Source organism: Juglans regia, chromosome 8 (assembly GCF_001411555.2).
Source record: "Juglans regia cultivar Chandler chromosome 8, Walnut 2.0, whole genome shotgun sequence".
NCBI classification, from domain to species: Eukaryota; Viridiplantae; Streptophyta; class Magnoliopsida; order Fagales; family Juglandaceae; genus Juglans; species Juglans regia.
In genome coordinates, this window is record NC_049908.1 from 23,773,752 (window position 1) to 23,796,023 (window position 22,272).

Sequence of the window (22,272 nt, forward strand, 5' to 3'; positions counted from 1 at the left end):
ATATATCACAGTGTATGAGTTCAAAAATGGTTTTACTTTGGTGAGTACTATCAGGAAATGGGAGGCGATGATGCTTTGCAAGTGGGCAAACAAGACAAGGATTTTTATCAGAAACAGTAGAAATATGATTACTAATGCAAGGATCTTTGATTACATGCATTTTGGAAGTAGGATTGTGACCCAACCTACAATGCCAGAGATTAGAGATCAGATTTACATCCTTGAAAATTGCTGAAACAGAAATGTTTTTGTGTAATGAAATGGAAAAGTTGTAAAAAAAGGCTGAAGGAGGAACTTGAGCAGGAATCAAATTGTAAAGTCCAGCTTTCATCTCACCCATGCCAATCATGGTCCAAGACAAAAGATCCTGAATAAAACAAAATTGTGAAAGGAAAATAACACAACAAGAGAAAGAGTTGATTAGCTGTTTGACAGAAATCAAATTGAAGTGAAATGAAGGGGCACATAAGACATTGTGTAAAATTAATTTTGGGTTGATATAGACAGTACCAATATGGGAAACATGAGCTGTTAGGCCATTGAGTAGGTTAACAACAAATGAAACAGAAGATGTTATTGAAGAAAAGAGGAAGGTGCTACAGATCATATGATCTGTGGCTCCTGTGTCAATTAACCAAGGAGTGTGTGTGTGTGAAGGTGAGGAGATACCAATCATGGTGGGTGAGTGTGAATAATTTGCTTGGACATTATTGACTGCATGCATAGCAATGGAGGCCTCCATTGGTTGCAGTAGAGCCAACAACTTCTGGTATTGATCCTTAGTGAGGGTCATCTTGGCATCTAAAATTTCTTCTTCTTGGTAAAGAGAAGACATGTTAGCAGATGCATTTTATTACTTGGTTATGCCATGAAACTTGTGGCCTGGTGGGTACCCTTACAGTTTATAGCACTTTGCAGCTATATGTCTTGTCATATGACAGTGGGTGTAGGTTGGGGGTTGAGCATTTCCAGCTTTGAAGCAAACCTCAAGAGTGTGGCCTTGAATTTTGCAATGGGTACAAAATGGTCTTTCTCGTTTGGATGATTGGAGAGATTGAGGTAAGGGTTTGTATGATGAGTAAGGTCGGTTAACAACAAAAGCCATAGTTTCAGTAGAAGGAAGGTTCAGCACCATGAGATGTTGCATTTCCTGTTGTTGTACCATAGAAAATATTTTGTTGATGGGAAGTAAGGGGTCCAAGATCATAATCTGATCTCGAGTGGCATTGAATGTATTATTAAGACCCATAAGAAATTGGATTACACAATCCCTTTGATAGCGATCAAGAAGAACAACTAGCTTGCCATAAGAACAGTCAGGCAATGGATCATACAGATGGAGCTCATCCCATAGAGTCTTAAGTTTGTCAAAATAAACAGAAACATAATCATTGTCTTGAGTCAAACCTATTAATGCCTTCTTGAGTTGAAAAATGTGGTGACCATTAGATTGAGTGAGCCGTTCTTGGAGTTCTTTCCAGACTTGAGCATCATTGTCCACCAAAGCAATGCTGGATTTGAGACAGGAATTTATGGAGTTATGCAACCAGGAGACCACCAAGTCTTTGCATCGATGCCATGCATCAAAAAGGGGGTATGAGGTTGATTTTGGTTTAGGGAAAGTGACATTAATAAAACCTAGTTTATTTTTGGCACGGAGGCCCCTGCACATAGATCTCGACCAAGTAGTGTAGTTTTCAGAAGTAAGTAGATCAGGAATTAAAGAAAGAGATGGATTATCTCCATGGTCAAGTCGGTAAGGATTGGTTGGGTTGGAGAAATCCAGAAAAGGAGATTTGGATGTGTTGGAATTTTCACCAGCCGTTGAGGAAAAAAAAAAATTCTTACTCTGTATCGAGCTTTGATACCATGTAAGAATTACAGGCGAAGATGCAGGAAAAAACAATAGAGACAAATTGCTGAAGACGCTATCGTGTAAAAAAATTGTATTGCTCTGTACATGATGCCATTGCTTTATACAGGAATGAAGCAAAACAAATCCTAACTAACCAAAGAATATTCTAACGCTATACAACTATCTTAACAACCTGTAAATTTACATAATAGTACAAAATACTTCAGCTATGAATGGAACTATTTAGTAAATTTCCTGAACAATTATCATATGAGGTGTGTCCATTGGATATAGGGTCTAGTTGCATATTAGCATCTTGGAGGATGCCACAAGTTGCTGCATTCACATGAGATAAGTTGATGTTGGACTGCTCTAATACATCTCGTTGTGGCCTAGTGGCCAAAGTCTCTAATATGGCCTGTTAGCACTCATTTTTCCTTGTAATCAAACTCTGTATTATGGTATCCTTTAGGACTTTTGAACCCAACACACATAAAACATTGTAATCATGCAGTACTCGTCCTTTCTTTCATCGACGTTGTCTCTCTCTAATGTGGAGAAGTAGAAGCTCAAATCCACTACTTAACCAAAATTATTGGATAATATCAGTTTTTGCTTTCTCTCAAGTCTCAACTCCCAACTACCGAGAAATTAATGAGTAGGAATCCAATCTGAGAATATACTTCACAGTTCGTCCTTCCTCCACACAGACAAACCTCCAAATACAAAGAGATGACACAGTTTTGCTCAGATCTATGCAAGCAATATGGGGCCTATTCACTAGTAACGTTCCTTCTTTCAATCTCCAAATTGCTGACTCTTGTATGTGTAAGTTGACAATTCGTCTTGCTAAGTTGGATTTGGGTTATATACGAGTTAGCTCTAATTTAATTTAGATTAATGTTGTTATGCCCCTTAATTTATATAATTTATTTTGTCTTCTTGATGCGAAATCACAATGTGGTGTTATATGGCTTATTAAAAAAAGAAAAATACTAGATGTAATTAGGAAAAACTTACTTCTCCACGTGTCAGTTATTGATGATATGCTGAAAATCATGAAATTTTAAATTTAAATTTTAAATTTCAAAAGAAAAATAATAAAATGAGTCGTGTAAGTAAAATTGTAAGTAAAACTATAAGTATGATTTTAGTCTTCTTCTTTTTGTATTTTCGGACGACATTTTGTCTTGAATATATATTCTTTAAATTTTTTTAATAAGCTGCGTGACATTACATTGTGACACTATATCAAGAGAGCAAAATGAATGATATAAATTAGGGATCATAGTAGAATTACTCTTTAATTTAACTTATGTAATTAAATGAGTTAGATCCATTGACTCTCATTTACCAAATTCATGTTGCGTTTGTTTTTCAGGTTTAAGGGTGGTGATGAAAATTACTAACTCTGAAATGTCGACAGTCGGGGATTCAAGTTCTGTGATAAAGTTATATTGGGTTAATATATGAATTGATCGTTATCTATTCTATTTGATTAAAAACATTATACTCTCCAACCCTAATTTGCTACTTTAATTCATAATTGTGCCATATTGCGATATAAGTAGTTCGAGTAGATCAAATGAGCTGAGGAAGTACGTACTTTTTGGGAGTCTAAACACTAATTAGGGTTTGTTTAGGTTGCTATAAATAATAGAGTTTTTCATAAAGTTATAATTATGAAAAGTATTATTTCTATATTTATAATAAAAAGTATAGAAAATTATGTTACTAATACTAAATGTGGTACTTAAATCATTATAAATATAATCACTAACATATGTATATATAGTAGGTATTATTGAGAAAAAAATCTTAGAGAGAGAACCTCTACCTTCTCTCTAGAAACACTCCAATCCTAAACCTAGCTTGAGGGGCCCTCACCTCTCTCTTGTCCAGTCTTTCACTCAGTTAAAAACACTTCGATCTTTTCCTCTCTTTTGTCAAGTCTGTGTTTGGTTTTTTTTTTTTTAAGGTCTAATAATGGAGGAACACTGATTTGGGATTCGGATCCCTGTCCGGCACGCACCCCATCCCACTGTGGAAACTAGCTGCTGGAGAACATGGATCTGGAACCAACCCACATCGTTTCGTTTGGCACAAATAAGAGAAGTGGCATGGGCTGTCTGCGCTTCCTTTTTTCGGCCTGAGCATATTGGAGCCGCTCGGAAAGGATGGGCATGGACAGGGGGTGGGCGAGCAAGGAGCAGTGGAGGGCGAACTCGAAGCCAAGCTAGTGCTCGTGCGAGCGAGACGGTGGTCGTGGTGGAGGCGAGCGAGCCAGACGGTGGAGGGGCAACTTGAAGCCGATGGAGGAAACAAGTGGCGGCTAAGGCGTCAGGGGAGGGGGTCATGGGCGAAAGCTACCTAGGAGAAAGCAGCAAAAGAAAAAAAAAGCATGACAGGAGAGGAATGAGATATAGCTCTAAGGGTAGTGTTTTTTCCTTAGTGTTTTATTTTCGATGTATTTTCAGTTTTGGTGTTTGTTTTCTTAATAATAAAAAGAAATAGACTATTGGTCTTGGTGTCCATAGCAGGAGAGTCTCGTTCCTCCTTTGGGAGAAGTCGGAGATATAGTAATCATCCTTTTGGAGAGGATGAAGATAATACTGCTCTTCTTTAGAAGAGGGGGCGTTTAGTTCTGTTTTACAAAGCGCTCATCTTTGTTAAGAGGGAGTTTTTTAGAAATTAAGACAGTGATCGTCACAAAGAAAATTGTGTGTGGGGGTGCCCTAGAGCAGATCGTGTTAGTTTGGCTTGTAGTCTGAGTTTTTCCAGTATTAATAAGTCACAGCTGTAACTTCAATTCATTGAATAAAAGGAAGTCTATTCCTTAAAAAAAAAAAACATATGTATATATAAACTTAAATAAAGATATTAGTAAAATGTCAGTTTTTGTTTCTCAAAACCTATAAATAAAGTTATAAAATATAATATAAATTTTCTTTAAATGAAACAACTCGTGAACATAAATGAAATAAAAAATTAAATGAAGAAAATTTGTGCAATTTTCTCTGTCACAGAAAGAAAATGCGGCTACAATAAAAAAACACTTTTTGTGGCCAAATATTAGTCGTCGGAAATAAATTTAGCAACAAATACCATTTTTTTTTGGTAGTGTTTATAGGACTAACATCATTTAATAATAATATAATGAGATCATTTCTAATAATAATAAAAAAATAAAGATAAAACTTTTTCTTGTAGTGTTAGAATGTAGATGTGGATTTGAAATATAATAGATAAAACTATTTTACCAAACAAATTTCACAAAAACTCAAGCCAATGAAAAAGTACACATAAACTAGGGTGTAACCGGTTCGGTTCAGTCTGATTTTGTATATTTTTTAAAATCGAATCGGTATATACCAGTTTCAAAATTTTAAGAACTGACACCGGACCGATTCACTACCAAAATTAGAACTTTCAGTTTTTTCAATTTTGGTCTAGTCCGGTCTAGTCCAATTTTTTGGAGTTTAGGAATTATCTATGTTAGTAATAATATGATCTTTACATATACTAAACTATTAGTCTATTTATATTATAGTATAAATACATTATTTTATAATAATTAACACATATTAATATAGTATTGAGTTTAACTATAGTCTATATAAGTTCTAGACATTTTATATTAGTATATTTGATCCAATGTGTAAAAATATATTCACAAAATATATATATTATAATTTATTATGCCAAAAATTTATCCTTGATATATATATACACATATATTATATAATATATGTATATATATATATATATATATCAAAAGTAAGTTTATATTAATAACTTAATAATAATGTTTATGGTTAAGATTAAAATTCATATGTTATGTTAAAAATTATAAGATTATTTTTATGTTATATCACATATTATATTACTTTTATGTTATAAGATTAATAGAATTAAATAACAAGATTAGAATTTCATGTTATATTAATTAGTAATTTAGCACATAATATATATATAATATAACATATATAATATAATATAATATAAAAAATTATAAATATATCAGTTTGGTTCAGTTTTTGCGAAAAATAACTAATTTCCCAACCAAACTCAGCCGTCAGAAATGGTGAGGGCTACATCTTTTCACATAGAGGCTACCTTTTCCAATGAGCAATACCTATTTACTCACGAGGTCATCTCGTCAGGAAAAGTCTTTTTTCATAAAAATTGTTTATAGAAAATACCTGTTTTTAAAACTCTTTCCATGAATTATTACCATCACTAATTGTCAATTATCCTTGTATTGAAAAAAAAAACCTAAATATTCCAACTATCTAAGCTGCACCATCAGTTTTTTAATCCAAACATATTCCAACCACTACTTGCATATCAACCTATTTATATTATAATCAAACTATTTTGAAAATGATGACTTCCATATGCAAATATGATGCACTAAGAAAAGAAACCTAAATATATTTTAGAAATGACTAACATCAGAATTTTCCTTGTTGGTAACTTACTCCTGTCCAATGAAATTGGTATGAAATGATTGGTGGTTGTCAATTCTCTCCACCAACTCCTAACAACTGCCTTCCATGAAACTGCATCTATAAGTTTGTTGGAACCCCTATGATATGCAACTACATGTATGCTGGTGTGGAACTTGCATAAAAGGAATGGTTGGTTTTAACCTCCCAAGTTTGTTATTAGTTTAATAAGCACTACAGTCTACAACTCCACCAATAAAACATGATCTGATAATGATCCCATCATAAAAACTACTAGTTTCACCAAATCAGAGAACATTTTCCTGCCTTGTTGCTATGCACATTTTTGTATGATGTTTGCAACTTTCCAATAAATATAATATAGTTATAAAACCACAACTAACTCCTACCACTTGTTCTAACATAACACCTAGGGGTGTAACCGGTCCGGTCCGGTCCGGTTTTGGATAAAATCTAGGACCGAACCGGTATGTACCGGTTTTGTATTTTTCAAAACCGATTACGTACCGGTTACCCTCCTAAACTGGTACTTCCGGTTTTACCGATTTCCGGTCCAGTTTTCTAATTTTTTTAAAATGTAAATTTCACAATTTGTCATTAAAAACTTGTTTATAAAAAAAAATTTTTGATTTAAAAAAAACTGTTTATACTTTTATTAATATATTAGACTATATAATAGTATTAATATTAGACTATTGGTATAGTTATAAGTTATATATTAGTATGAGTTATAAACTTTTAGGGATTTAGTATTAACATTTTATGTAATAATTTATAAATTATAATAAGAAATTATTTCATATATGAATATATATGTTATATATAAAAATTCACATAAAAATTTATAATTATACATTATATATAAAACTTATATATATTATTATTTAATATATATAAAATATTTTGTATAAAACTTATATATAAAAATATTATTTTTTATTTTTTTTAATCAACCGGTCCGGTCCGGTCCAAAAAATTCCGGAACCGGACCGAAACCGGCCGGTTTTTACATTTTAAAAACCGGTTCCGGACCGGACCGGTTTAAAACCGGTAAAACCGGTCCGGTCCGATTTTCCAGTTTTCCGGTTTAGATTTACACCCCTAATAACACCCTTAACACTTCCCACACTGCATATCAAAAGATTTGCATTTCACACACTGCCTTGGCCACAGGATTGATATAATCCACAAAAAATCTTTTGTCTTTTCAGCAACAGAGACGCCTAAGCATCTCCCTAAGTCTCTCTATGAGACTTAGTATTCGAATCCAACTCAAACATCCAAAAGCTTATTTCTTTCTCATACTCAAAAAAATCTTTCCTCGTAGCAATCATATCACACATAATTTGATCTAATTTATTCTTGTAAATTTATATACAAGTCTTGTTCTGTTCATTCTTCTCGACTAGATACACAAATGTCTGGTTCTTTTACATTGAACGAGAGGGATCGGGAATGATTGAGTGCGCTAGCCCTTGTGCATACCCAAATGTAAACCCTAAAACGTCTTCGACGACTTATGCAGCCACATCATGAAGATATATAAGGGCTTAATTAGAGTGAGAGAATCAGACACATCATCCACAACGTAGCTCTATAATACTTATTGAGTATTAATATTATCTTAGAAATTCACTTGATATAAGTTTGTATTTATTACTTTGGACTTTAAAATGAAAATATTTTAAGTAATTCATGAACAAATTCAAATTAATTTAAACATAAATATAATTTGATTAGTAATTTGAGCTCAATTTATGTTTGAATAAAAAATAAATTGATAAAAAAGTTATGACTTGTTCAAACTTGAAAGATTGCACCAAATAATTTATAAAAGAAGACAAATAGAACAAGACACTTGATTTATTTGACACGTGAATTGATCATCTTTTCTTCCAATCAGTCAAAACTGCTTCTGGACACTTTTGTCTTGAAATTCTTATAGACATCTGCCGTCAAAATTTCTTTTATTTTATTTTATTTTTTCGTAATATTTTTTTTTTTATAGAAAAAACATATTTATTGAATATGTAATCATATAATAGCCGGATAACTAGAGACGGAAAGTCACAAACACTGGCAACACCAAAGGAGGACCAGCCACTGCATTGGTCCATGGGGTCCACGTGTCGGTAGTAATGGTCGGACGCAATTTAAAGAGAACCCACCAAAGCCAGTAGTGCTACAAACAAGCACAAGTCTCTGCCTCTCCGCGAACACCACTTACATATAAAATGCAATTACATAAAAAAAAAATTAAAAAAAAATAGAAAAACAATCAAACAGAAAGATATTTTGTTCATTGAAGCTTAAATTTCCCAATACAACTCTGTCGCGTTAGGGTTAGTAATGGGAACGAGAGTCGTACAGAGAGAGACTAGGGGAGAGAAAAAAATACAAATGTAAAATGCACCGTTTGAAGAAGCCGAACTCATTTCGGCTAGTTTCTAAACACATCATTTTTATTTATTTTAAAACGGTGTGTTTACCTCCACGAATGATGTTGTTCGTGAACAGGCACAAACTTGTGCCTGGGTTTAGAGTGTTTCTTAGGTTTCGTTTGGATGACAAACATCTCTCAACTCATCTCAACTCATCATTATAACTTTTTCAAATTTCAACATAAAATATAATAAACAATTCAACTTTTTCAAATTCTATAATAATAATAATATTAAAAAAATAATATTCTAACAATATTTTATCATCTCAACTCAACTCACTTTAACATCCAAACGCAACCTTAGACTTATACGCCGGTTGGACTGAGGTGTTTCTTGGCCCATCTTAAAGATTGACGCCTGGGAAGTGCAATGGTGTCGAGCGTGTACGGATTTGGTGGCTGATAAATAGTAGATGAAAGAAGGTGGGGTTAATACTTTTTGAAAAAATCTAATTGTAAGTGATTATGCATACTAAACGTGCACTAATTCAATATAATTGGTCAGAAAGTAGATTTTATTGAAAACAGTACTAATTTAAATTTAAAATATAAAGGCAACAACATTAATACATAGATTAGTACTCAAATTTGCTTGTACATAATAAAACTCATATTTTTTTATGTGCATGTATGCCTCATATTCTAACTTATGTTATTGACCAATCCAAGAAAAATAATAATATCCGCATAATATATTTCACAATAATATTTAAAATGATCAATATATTTTTATAAAATTATATTACTTTAATAAATTATTTTATAAAAATATATATATTTTATAAAATATAATTTCATAAAATATTGCAAAAAGTACTTATGATTAGGTCTCGTTTATTTTTAAAAAACATTTCATCTTATTTAATTATTATAATTTTCTCAATTTCTAATATAAAATGAAATAAAAATTTTAATTTTTTTAAATCTTAAAATAAAAATAATATTAAAAAATATATTCTAATAATATTTTATTTAATTTTTTAATTTTAATTCATATCTTATTTCATCACACTTATAAAAACAAATCAGTCCTCAATTATTTTTCACAGAAGAATGTAATTGGTGCATAATAGCCAATGTAGACCAGTCAACAAATAAAGCTGTTCACATAATAATTGTGCAATTGACACTACACATCTTTTCCAAAATAAAAATCTTTCTCTATCCGAATTTTTCACTTTTTTTTTTTTGGACCGTTTCGTTTAAGAAAAATCCGATTAAGTCAAGTGCACGTGCACTTTAATTACACACATGCATCCTGTGCACTTTGACCAATATCTAAATTCTTCACGTAATTAAAAGTACATACGATTTCACCGTTGATCTATCTAACCAAAACAAATAATATCTCATCGAACGGCCACAGTTTCTCATAGTTATAAGCACGACCATGACCAAAATTTACAAAGCTTTCAACTGCTGTTTAAAAAGTGTCGGCATTTTTTCACTCCTTCAGTGGCTTTGGCCAACCCATCAATGGAGTCCCTTTCATCGACCTTTACTGTACGGAAGATCCCTCGAGGAAACCCCAAATTTACCCCTTGGCTGGGCAGCCAATTCCATGGGCGAGAAACCATGTGGCCCAACTTTGTCTATTCCTCGAACTTCACCATCTCAATTTTCGAGCTCCTATAAATAAAATGAAACGGTGGCACTGCAACCAGTGGAGGCAATTTGGTTTTTGGGAGAAATATTCCTGTTAATGCTTTTTTCTGGGAAATGGAAAAGCTAGCTGGTTTAGCTTCGGCTTTTCTTTGTGGGTCTCTTTTTCTTTGTTTGTATGGAACAGTTAGTGGCGCTTACGTGAAGTACAACACTGGAGCTGGTGTTGTGCAAGGCAAATTGAATGTTCATTTGGTTGCGCATTCCCATGACGACGTCGGATGGTTGAAGACAATCGATCAGTACTTTGTTGGATCGAATAACAGTATCCAGGTCTTAAATTATGTAACACACACACACACACACATGTATATAGTATATAGGATGTGATTTTGGATTATAAAGCGAATTTTATGGTGTTGTGTGTGATGTTGGTGTAGGGAGCGTGTGTGGAGAATGTGCTTGACTCGGTTGTGGGTGCTTTGCTCCGTAATCCGAATAGGAAGTTTGTGTTTGCGGAGATGGTAAGGCTTTTGCTTTTTACTCATCTTCCTGTATCCCACATACAACACTTTTTTTTATTTTTTTTATTTTTTAAAAATTCTTTAATTTTTAATTTTTATTTTATTCTTCTAAAATTTATTAAATTTTTTATTTATCATCCGTATACCACACATTTGGTAAGAGAAAAAAAAATGTGGTGCATGAGAATGAATAGAATTTTTCATGCTGATGTATAAGATGCAACTTAATTGGATTAGTTTTGAGTTTTAGTTATGCTATATATTACTGTGTTGCTGTTACATTGTCTATCAACCATTACATCAGCTCTTATTATTTGAGATAATAAATTTGAGGGTTGATGGATAATGTGCATGATCACAATGAGATAGGAATTATATAAGAGTGTAGTATATAACATTTTTCTTTTAGTGTTGTGATTAATGAGTTAAATATGTGATAGTATTTATATCGAGGATTAATTGTTCCGCTGTAAAATGCAAAGGAGTTGGTTTCTATTTTGTAGAATTGACTAGTGTGCGGGAAGGCCTGGTTTGTTTAGCGAAACCATCTCATCTCATCTGTTTCCATCTAATTATTATAACTTTTCCAAACTTCTAAACATAATACAATAAACAATTCAACTTTTTCAAATTTTAAAATAAAAATTATATTCTAACAATATTTTATTCAACTTTTATCTCATCTCATCTCAACTCGCTATCCAAACCAGGTCTAAGTATCAAGTAATATATAATTTGTAGGTAAGAATAAATGTGTTTGCAAGTCTTTTTATTAGCGCAGAAACCACATCGATGATGTGAAGCTTGCCACATCAGCTTATATAGAAAGTGTTGGTACTTCAACTCATTTTGTGAATATAATGGGTACCGCAGTAAGTGGCGTGTTACACACCATGCGCGTAAATAACATAACTCTTGTAGGCAATTGGCTGGTGATTAATTTTAAATTTTGTTACTAATGCTTTAAATATGAAATATTCTCAAGGAAATTCGTAATTGAACTCTTAAATTCATAGAAATGCCATCCGTTTCCTTTTTTTTTTTTTTTTTTTCACTTCACATTGTTGGTAAATATTTCATATAAAGTGATATTTGCTGTTTTCGCATCTTTGTTTACTAACAGAGTTTAGCATGAATGATAGGCTTTTTTCAACCGATGGTGGGTACAGCAAAGTGAGGAAACACAAGGAGTAGTAAGGAAACTTGTAGATGCTGGACAGTTTGAATTCATGTAAGCTATCAGCAAGCAGCGTGTATGGTGCTCTTGTGTGTTTTAGAGAAAGAGGGGTGTTCAATTTTTATTGCACTTTAATGAATGATACACATCTTTGATTCGATCTTTAGAAATGGTGGGTGGTGTATGCATGATGAAGCAACATGCCATTACATAGACATGATTGACCAAACAACTCTAGGTCATCAATTGATTAAGGAGCAGTTCAACAAAACTCCTCGTGCTGGGTGGCAAATTGATCCATTTGGACACTCTGCTGTGCAAGCTTACCTACTTGGGGCTGAAGTACGTTATTTTAAGAGTGATGATTTACTAATGTATAAACATTATAATGTTCGTGAGCATGCTTCATTAACTTTATTTAATTTTTTTTATATCAACGAATGTATTTTTTCACCTTTCTTGCAACTACCATAATTTCAATCTTTCATTGCAGACTTTTCCAATTTTCCCTGCTGTAATCAACATCATCTGGATAAGCTATGCTTTAAAATGCTTTATTTTCCTTGATAATAGCTAAGATCTGATACAGTTTGATTGTTACATTTCCCTGTAGCTAGGATTCGATTCTGTACATTTTGCAAGGATAGATTATCAAGACAGAGCAAAACGGAAGAATGACAAATCTCTTGAAGTCATATGGCGTGCTTCCAAAACTTTTGGTTCTGCATCTCAGGTTTGGTATTGCAATAGCTGCGCTTGTCATTCTTTTTTTGAAAAGGTCTATTGAGCTCACCATTCACTTGGGTGGGTCCTTGCAGATATTTGCCAATGTCTTTCCTGCTCATTATAGTCCCCCAGATGGCTTCCATTTTGAAGTGAAAGACGAGGGATTTTTGCCCGTTCAGGTTCATATATTTCACAAAAGATTAACTTTTCTAACCATGGCTGGATGTCTGATATTCTTGTCGAGTGTATCACCTTAATCTGGTACACATTGGATCTGCAGGATGATCCTTTACTATATGAGTACAATGTTGAACAACGGGTTAATGATTTCATTAATGCTGCAATAAAACAAGTAAACTCTTAGCTGCCTATTGTTTCTTCTAAATTTATCATGTTGTCTTAATGCTCCTCATAAGAATGCACTTCATTGAGTTATATAAGGAGACTGAAGCATATAACAATTACTTTAAATACCTGTTCTATGCAGGCAAATGTGACTCGGACAAACCATATCATGTGGACAATGGGTGATGATTTTCAGTACCAATATGCTGAGACTTGGTTTAAGCAAATGGACAAATTGATTCACTATGTTAACAAGGTAGAGTTTTCATGGGAAAATCAATGTATTTACTGACAATTGATTATAATGTTTCAGCTTCTGACCTTATTCACTTTTGGTTTCATCCTCGAAATAGCCCTTTTCTATGGCGAGGCTTGCCTGTCTCCCTATTCTCTAGTCTATACTACGTAGTTTCCTTGACCATCAAAACTTTTCTGATGAAATGCTCCACTTTGGACAATGATTTTCAAGAAGTGTGACAGTTTATGTGCAAATTTTTCAAAAATTTGTGTTTGATATTTGCATAACCTAGATACATTACTAGATATCACCATGATAGTGACTTTCAACATGAAATACACAATAAGTAGATGATTATGAACAATGCAGTTAGATTGTTCTTGGAATTCATCTTCCGAACTGAAGCTTATTTTTTAGGAGGTATGCCAATTGGTGAGACATTTCAGTTGGTGGTTTGAAAGGTACTCTGATTTCCAAACCTGATTCCTGAAGAAAGCGTTTTCTTTACAATGTGATACATCCTTCTAAATTATATTTTCTTTGTTTAATTCTCTCAGCTAGTCATTACATTTTCAACTCATGAAAAATTTTCACTTCTTCTCACTTTTCTTTAATTCTAGTCGTACTATTAAAATTTTATGCTTCTTTTATTGGCTTTTCAAAATAAGAGATGAGCTTTTGATTTTTTGTTTTTTTAATTTCCCCATTTTTCCTTTTCAATTATTTAGTGTTCTTTTCTTAATTCTAAATAATGGATTTACAATTGTCTAATTTTCACAGGAGAGTCAAGTTAATGCCTTATATTCTACTCCATCTATCTATACTGATGCGAAAAATGCAGCAAATGAATCATGGCCACTGAAAACTGATGACTATTTCCCGTAATTCCTCATTCCTTTCCTCCTACTTTTGTTTGAGGAAGCAACATTTTTTGAATTTACCCATTGCATTAGTAAGCTTGCCTAGTGCTTGCTGACAGGTATGCAGATGGGGCAAATTCTTATTGGACTGGCTTTTTCACCAGTCGCCCAGCCTTGAAGCGATATGTCCGAGTGTTGAGTGGATATTACTTGGTATGAGTCATGACATCAGTCTAAATCTGCCTTGCTGGTTATTTTGAATTAGGATAAGATAGAGAGTTTATATTTTCTTCCATTTTTATATACTTGATATGCTGGAGACTAAGGACCTAGCATCTTATGCAACCATCCGGAAGATGCTGATTCTATCTGGCTAGTGATTCACTAACAAAAGTCTGTTAACTAAGATTCCTAGGACTCTATTAGGAACACAGAGATGTGTGCCATGCAGAGAGAGGTTGGCTCCTTCTGTCAACATTAGGGGGTGGAGTTTCTCTTAATTTTTTGGATTACAATCACAAATGAAGAAAATTTCCTCTTTTGCAAAATAGGCAGCAAGACAACTTGAATTTTTGGCTGGAAAGAGATCCAATGGTCCTAACACTTTTATCCTGGGAGATGCTTTAGGAATTGCACAACATCATGATGCCATCACTGGCACTGCTAAACAACATACAACAAATGACTATGCAAAACGCTTGGCTATTGGAGCCTCTGAGGTAGGCAGTTAATCTTCATTTGATTGTACCATCTGAGTTTTTTTAGTCTTCGCGCACCGTTGTTATTGTATGATAAATCTGACCTATGGTATCCTTAAAAACTGCTATAACTTTTCATAGGCAGAAGCTGTTGTAAATACTGCTCTGTCATTCCTGGTTAACAACAAATCAAAAGATCAGCATAAAGTGATGGCAGTTAAATTTAGTCAGGTAAAGTTCCAATGCTTTTCATAGCAATTTTGGTGCTATTTTTATTGAATGATTTTATTTTCATTATACAATTTTCCGTCATTTTTTAATTGTTATATGTGCAAAATCAATCAGGTTGCTCACCCCTAATCCTCATCTTTTTCTTTAATTTTGAATAGTGTCCATTGCTCAATATCAGCTTTTGCCCACCAACAGAGAAAGATATTCCAGAAGGGAGGAGTTTGGTATTTTTTTATATCATTCTAACTTTGATTTAGCATAATATTTTGTTGGGACATCTACTCATATTGTCTGAATTGTTAAGTTCAGGTTATAGTGGCATATAATCCTCTTGGATGGAAACGTACTGATGTTATTAAGATACCGGTGAGTAAATCTTCTTGTAAACTTCTTCAAAACACATCGAGTCTACCTTCCGAGTATACGAGAGAGAAAACCCAATGTCAAGACAAAACAATAACATCCTCAAAGGACATATATCATAAGAATATGAATCTCGCTTCCAAGTCTGAAAATTTTAAATATCTATTACTGACTAGTTCTTTTCATCTTTTTGAAGTGTGCGTACTTGAAATAATTGAATGTTTACACTGTTAACTGGCTAGGATGTTGATATATCTAATTTAACTGTATGCATGCTTTATTGAAATGCAAATCCTGAACGTTTGGTATGGAAATTGGCTCCACTTTCCATCCTGTATATGTGCTAATAGATAAGGTAATTCCTCTTCAGTATGGTCTGAAAGTTCACAATAACTACCAGGTTAATAGCGCCAATCTTGTTGTGCAAGATTCTTCAGGCAATACCATTGAGGCACAATATGTAGGTTTAGATAATGTTACAGGCAACTTAAGAAACTTCTATACAAGGGCTTACTTGGGGAAAACATCGAAGCAAGTCCCGAAGTACTGGCTTCTCTTTCAAGCGTCAGTGCCACCACTTGGTTGGAACACGTATTTCGTTTCTAAAGCAACTTTCAAAGGTAGGTGTTTGAGTTCTTTTCTCCTTCTAGCCGCTGCTTATTCTTGAGTGCCATTTGATTTCTCTATACCTTCTTCTTTTTTTCCTTTTTTGTTTTTTTTTTAAATTTTCTCTAATTCCTTTTATTTCTATTGTCTAAGTATTGGTTATTTAATACTGTGAACGTTACTTACTATTGTTGATTTTTATTAAGCATATCTAAAATGTATTAGTGCCAAACCATATGCTACTGATACTGCACAGTAACATGTTTTTTTTAATCTTCTTTTATTTGCACTTTGGCATGGTGTAGGGAAAAGCAAAAATGGATTTCTCTCCGTGATGGACAGTCCACAGGAAGAGACTGTTGAAATTGGACCTGGAAATCTGAAGATGTCCTTTTCTTTAACTTCTGGACAACTCAAAAGTATTTATAATATTAAAACAGGGGTAAGTTTTTCATACTTCGCAGATGGTAGCTTTGATATTGGTAGTATTGGATATTGGTAGTATTGGTTGAACCAGTTGTTATGTATTAAAAAAGTGGACCAAATGATGTAAACGAAAGATTGTTGTGGCATCATAATTGACTATATTTATTAAGCCTTATAGACAGTCAATAAAGAGGAGTAAGATAACGTGTATGCAGACAATTAATTTTGTCGCTGATACAAATATGCAATTTGATCCCTCGGTTTAGATAAGGAGATAGATTTGTTGAGGGGAGCATTGCAGTTCACATGCTGACCTGGCTTTCCCTTTGTTCAAAAATTTTTACTGATTCGAGATTGTTAATGCTAATTTTGAAGGTTGTAACCATCTTTCTCGCTGCAAGATTATTGTTTTAGCATTACCCACAGATGATTGCTCATGATGCTCCACATATTCAATTTCACATCACTATATCTGGAAGTTGATATCTTATTTGCCTTGCAATATGCTGGTTTAGCGCTGATAGATTGTTCACTTTCTTTTGGGTGTACCTTGTTCCACCTAAATAGACTTTGTTTGTCCATTCTACTAACAGAGATGATATGGAGACTATATAAACTAAACTGAAAGAAATGATTGTTGTGACCAGGTCCATTTACCAGTGCAGCAGAGTTATCTCTGGTATGGTTCTAGTTCAAAAGATGATGGCCAGGTTCGCAATTTTTCTGCTCGGATTAGGGCCCACTTTGTGACGGTGTGCAGTGCTTACTGATATGCTAGTTATATGACCTATCTTGCAGGCGTCTGGTGCATATATATTTCGGCCTAAGGGGTCCCCTCAAAATATTGTTTCAAGATCAGTAAGCCTTTTTTTTCCCATTTTCACTCACATACTCATCAAATGTCTGCCCACTTATTAGCGGACTGTGACCATTGCATTAAAAAAAGTAATGGTGAATTCCATTCCTCCACCCTCACCCCAAGAACCACCATCTCATTGTCGTTTACCCCCTACATATTGACTCAGTACAACTCAGTCTCGTGAACTACCATCCATTATCACCTACATTCCTAAACTTTGGCTTGGCACAACTTTATCCCACAAAATACTCCCTCATTGTCACTTAACTGTCTGAAATAATATTTGTTAATGGTGGGGTGTAAGTGACAATGAGGTGGTGGTTCATGGGACTGAGTTATACCAACTCAAAATTTTGAAGATAAGTGAAATTGGTGGGTAGAGTTCATGGGATTGAGTTTTACTGAGTCAAAGTTTAAGGAGGTTAGTGACAGTGAGGTGGGAGTCTTTCTTCTTAGTTTTTTTTTTTTTTTTTTGGGGGGGGGGGGGGGGGGAGATGTAATTAACCCACCTAATAATCTAGTCAACCTATATCAACAAATTACTTACTACTAGGGTTCACCACACTTATCTGTAATGTTATTGTACTTTATCTTTGGCACTACGTCTCTTAAGACAGCCTACTGAGTTTCAAATCTCTATTGATAGTATCTGTTATGAATGGTTAATACTATATTTACTAAGAGTATCTTTAATACTATGCAGGTGCCCTTGAAGGTCGTTCGTGGCCCACTACTCGACGAGGTTCACCAACAGTTTAATTCATGGATCTATCAGGTCATCAATTTGTTTAAACGTCTATTTAGATGGATTGGGCTTGTACTTCTACCCATACTTTAGCAAGTTGCATTTTGAGCTAGCACTTGGGCTCTGTAACTACAGCTCTAGTCATGTATTATCCCCTTCATTATGTGGACACTAGAGTGATTGTTGCATATCAATGTGGGATATAGCAGGTTAAACTCACCTTTCCACCATAGTCTCCATATTAAAGGTCCTGCAAAAGAGAATCATATACAATAATTCACTCTTAACAATGTTAGCATTATTTTTTATTCATATACTTCAATCTTCCTGACACGGCACGCTTTCTGCCTTTTTTTTTTTAAAGGTTACCAGAGTTTACAGAGACAAAGAACATGCAGAAGTTGAATTCACTGTGAGTCACAGTACCTGGCTTTTTCTTTTTTTCCTATTTTCTTTTGATAAAATTATTATCTTAGTCGATTACATTTTAACCATCTCAAATGTTATAAACACCATGGCAACTAATGCCCTCTGTTCAATTGATAGAAACTAAACAAGTCTGATCTCTCTAACTCAATTTGAATGCCTTTGACAAATTTTATTTGCAGATTGGTCCAATTCCCTTGGAAGATGATGGCATTGGGAAAGAAATAATCACGCAAATAAAAGCTAATATGGCTACAGACAAGGTGTTTTATACTGATTCTAATGGAAGAGACTTTCTAAAACGGGTTAGTCTCACACAACTCTTTGAACAACAAAACCTCCTAAATCCTTCATGAAAAGTTATCTAGTAATACTACTTTCAGTTACTAGCTTCTGAATATCTCAACCTTGCCTTGGGTTAGGAGTCACCAGAGGATAACTACTATCTTTTTCCCTTTATATTTGTTAGGTAGGAATATTTAGATCCAGGCTCTTGCAGATTTTCTTTGATTTTGGTAAACTCGTGGGTTAAAATTCAATCCCATGATCGGGTGGCTGATCATGCTTCCAAATTAGGTTAACTGTTGACAATCCCATTAAGTGTTGGAGAAATTAGCAAATGGGTATATGTATCTCTAAAGTAAATCAACCAAGATACATGGTTGTAACTTGTTGAAAAGACCTGTATTATCATTGTAGTAACATCCTTTCGCAAAAAATCTATCTATTCTCTTAGTTCCCCCTTTTTTGAAGTTCCCTGCACCAGTAATTGTAAAGCATCACAAGTATTGCCCCCTTTGAGGGAGAGTCTCATGCCCAATTAATGAATGACTATTGTAATCCTGACTTGAAAGCTGTGGTCATGATTTTGCAGGTCCGTGATTATAGAGCAGATTGGCCGCTTTCAGTTACTCAACCTGTGGCAGGAAACTATTATCCAGTAATCATGTTATTAAGTATTTATCTGATATTGAACATATATTGTTAAACCACTAGCAACATTGGAATTTTATGTGGTGATGCATTCATTGCATTGGGAAAACCCAGCATTGACTTTTGACTGCCTTATTGGCTTTTGAACTGTTTTCAGCTTCCAAAGCCTGATCGTACAATGCTTCAGCTTGAAGGACATATTTCCCCTGTTTATGATAAAATTGTTATTCTTATTGATATTTCTCTGTTCAAAATGAGATTAGGTTGTCATGGACTCATGGTATCTAATTGCATTCACAAGATCATGAACTTTTATAAAACTCTTGGATTTAAATATTTTTATGCTATATTATCTTTGACTAGATGTAATCATGGTTTCTAACTGCATTTAAAAGATCAATAACTTAAACTCTTGGATTTGAAGGTGTCTTGACTAGATGTGATATTAGGTTCATGGACTTGTGCAGAATTTTTAATAGTCTTCTTCTTCTTCAGCTTAATCTTGGAATTTACACAATGGATAAGAAGTTTGAACTTTCAATCTTGGTTGACCGTGCAACTGGTGGATCCAGCATTCAGGATGGAGAAGTAGAGCTAATGCTCCATAGGTTCAACTCCCCATTTTTATGTTGCTTGGCATATGGTTAAAATATGTTTTAAATCAAATTTAATCCAAATGTTGGCATGTTAAGCTGATTGCCCTTTCTTTATACACAAGGAGGATGAGATTTGATGATGCTAGAGGAGTGGGTGAAGCATTGAATGAAACTGTGCGCGTTAACCATAAACTTGAAGGATTAACGGTAAGATAGCGCATAAACCACAATAGTCATGCTTTAATTGGTGTCGATTTTGAACTTTATATGCATGTATGTATGTATGTACTAATGAACATACCTAGAAAGCTTCATTTCTAATTTACCTAATTTTAGTCAATGATAGCTTAGAGTGATAAGCTTTTACACTTCATAGTTTTTGGGGTCTAATAATTTTCCAACTAATTATGCTCTACATCCACTTATTTCTGTTCTTTTTACTTATCAAATAAAAAATTTCTGTTCTTGATTTTGTAGTTATTATATTTATGTACTAGCGGCCATGGCCTGCTGAAATCATGCCAGCAATAGACTGATGGCAATATAATGATGTGCTTCAAAGATATAAAATGCCTTATTTGAATGATCATTTTCCTGGTTATTTGTAGCAAAATAAAGTTTTCCTGATTATTACTCTGTTTGATATCTTTCATCCAGGTTCGGGGTAATTATTATATAAGCATTAACCAGATAGGGGCTGGCGCACGCTGGCGCCGAACAACTGGCCAAGAAGTTTACTCACCTTTTGTTTTAGCTTTCACGCATGAGGTATGGCTTGATTGCAGTTAAAGAGTATCATCATAGCTGCTAACTTCATATTACAATCAATTGTCCAGAAGTTGGAGGATTGGAAAGCATCTTATTTGACAAAAGCAACTGCCATTGATCCACACTACAGCTTGCCTCTAAATGTTGCTTTGATTACTCTTCAGGTGACTGTGTTTTCTCATTTTAGAATAGATACGAGTGTTTGATTCCTAAATCTTTTTCTCTCGAAAACAAACATTGTAGGTGTTGGATAATGGAAGCGTGCTCCTCCGTCTGGCACATCTTTATGAGGTAAAAGATAACAAGTATCGTACGCTTCATCTCCCAATTGAAATGAACCAAATCAAAGTTTACTTGAGACGTGACATTACTTAACAGGGACTTCTCCCAAGTCATATATGACATGATATATCCGATATTTAAAACTACTTCCCTCACCACCTTAATGGGCCAAATAATTAGTTATTATCCATTTGTTTCATGTTGTGAATTCTAGGTGGATGAAGATACTGAGTATTCAAGATTGGCCAAAGTTGAATTGAAGAAGATGTTTCCTGGAAAAAGGGTATGTCTGCCTTCTTCCAAGTATATTATTGCAGTGTTCTTCTCTAAGACTGTTTAGCCGGGCTGGGTTTTTTCCCGGCCCGGAACAAACCTGGACCGGTACCCGCATAGTCCGGGTATACCCGGTCTGGGTACCGGATTTTAAACCCGGGTTCCAGTCCGGATTTGAAACCCGGGTTCCCGAGCCGAAATCCAGATGAACAGTCCTATTCTTCTCTCCACCACTGCCTGGGTGCAAATGATATAGTCGTCCTAGTGCTCTATGTAACATCTCCTTATCTTCAAAGGATACTTGAGATCCATGGACAAGCACAAAAATCTCTCATTAATTAACAATTTTTTGGAACAAAATATATGAATTTTCAAGGCTGGTCTTCTAGCTAGAGCCATGTTGTAATAGTCTAAAATCTCAATGCAACGATTGGTTTTTGAACTTTCAGATAAAAAAGGTGAAGGAAATGAGCTTGTCTGCAAACCAAGAGAAGTCAGAGATAAAGAGGATGGCTTGGAAAGTTGAAGGAGACGGCGGACAGGAACCTATCCCAATTAGAGGCGGTCCGATCAGATACTCAACTCTTGTTGTCGAGCTTGGTCCTATGGAGATTCGCACTTTGTTGTTGAAATTTTAGGACTTCTATCTTTACAAGCTTTGAACAGGACAGAGTAATAATGTCTTTCCTATGGCAAATATTTTGGATCTATGTTTCTACTTTTAATTAATACTAAAATAAACATGCGAAATGCGTGGAAATAGCTAAATCTAATGCTTCGTTCATTTTCATAAAACTTCTCATCTCATCTCATCTCATCATTACAAT

General features: G+C 34.2%; 1 protein-coding gene across 2 annotated transcripts; it reads left to right on the plus strand.

Annotated features, from left to right (window-relative positions):
- The first annotated feature begins 10,299 nt into the window (after nucleotides 1-10,299).
- Nucleotides 10,300-22,213, plus strand: LOC109020483 (alpha-mannosidase-like). 2 transcript variants are annotated; one of them, XM_035693187.1, is made up of 29 exons: nucleotides 10,300-10,702; nucleotides 10,810-10,893; nucleotides 12,036-12,124; nucleotides 12,238-12,412; nucleotides 12,684-12,803; nucleotides 12,889-12,975; nucleotides 13,077-13,148; nucleotides 13,284-13,397; nucleotides 14,160-14,260; nucleotides 14,359-14,452; nucleotides 14,791-14,958; nucleotides 15,079-15,168; nucleotides 15,327-15,392; nucleotides 15,478-15,534; nucleotides 15,932-16,151; nucleotides 16,443-16,579; nucleotides 17,211-17,273; nucleotides 17,362-17,421; nucleotides 18,126-18,197; nucleotides 18,532-18,579; nucleotides 18,776-18,898; nucleotides 19,468-19,533; nucleotides 20,022-20,134; nucleotides 20,245-20,329; nucleotides 20,780-20,890; nucleotides 20,962-21,054; nucleotides 21,134-21,181; nucleotides 21,387-21,455; nucleotides 21,895-22,213. In XM_035693187.1, exons 1-29 carry the CDS (start codon nucleotides 10,487-10,489, stop codon nucleotides 22,081-22,083), a joined length of 3,030 nt encoding a protein of 1,009 aa, XP_035549080.1. In that variant the 5' UTR covers nucleotides 10,300-10,486; the 3' UTR covers nucleotides 22,084-22,213. The 2 variants fall into 2 exon arrangements, with proteins under 2 accessions (XP_035549080.1, XP_035549079.1); XM_035693186.1 differs by having other exon boundaries at nucleotides 10,302-10,702; nucleotides 20,959-21,054.
- The last annotated feature ends 59 nt before the right edge of the window (nucleotides 22,214-22,272 follow it).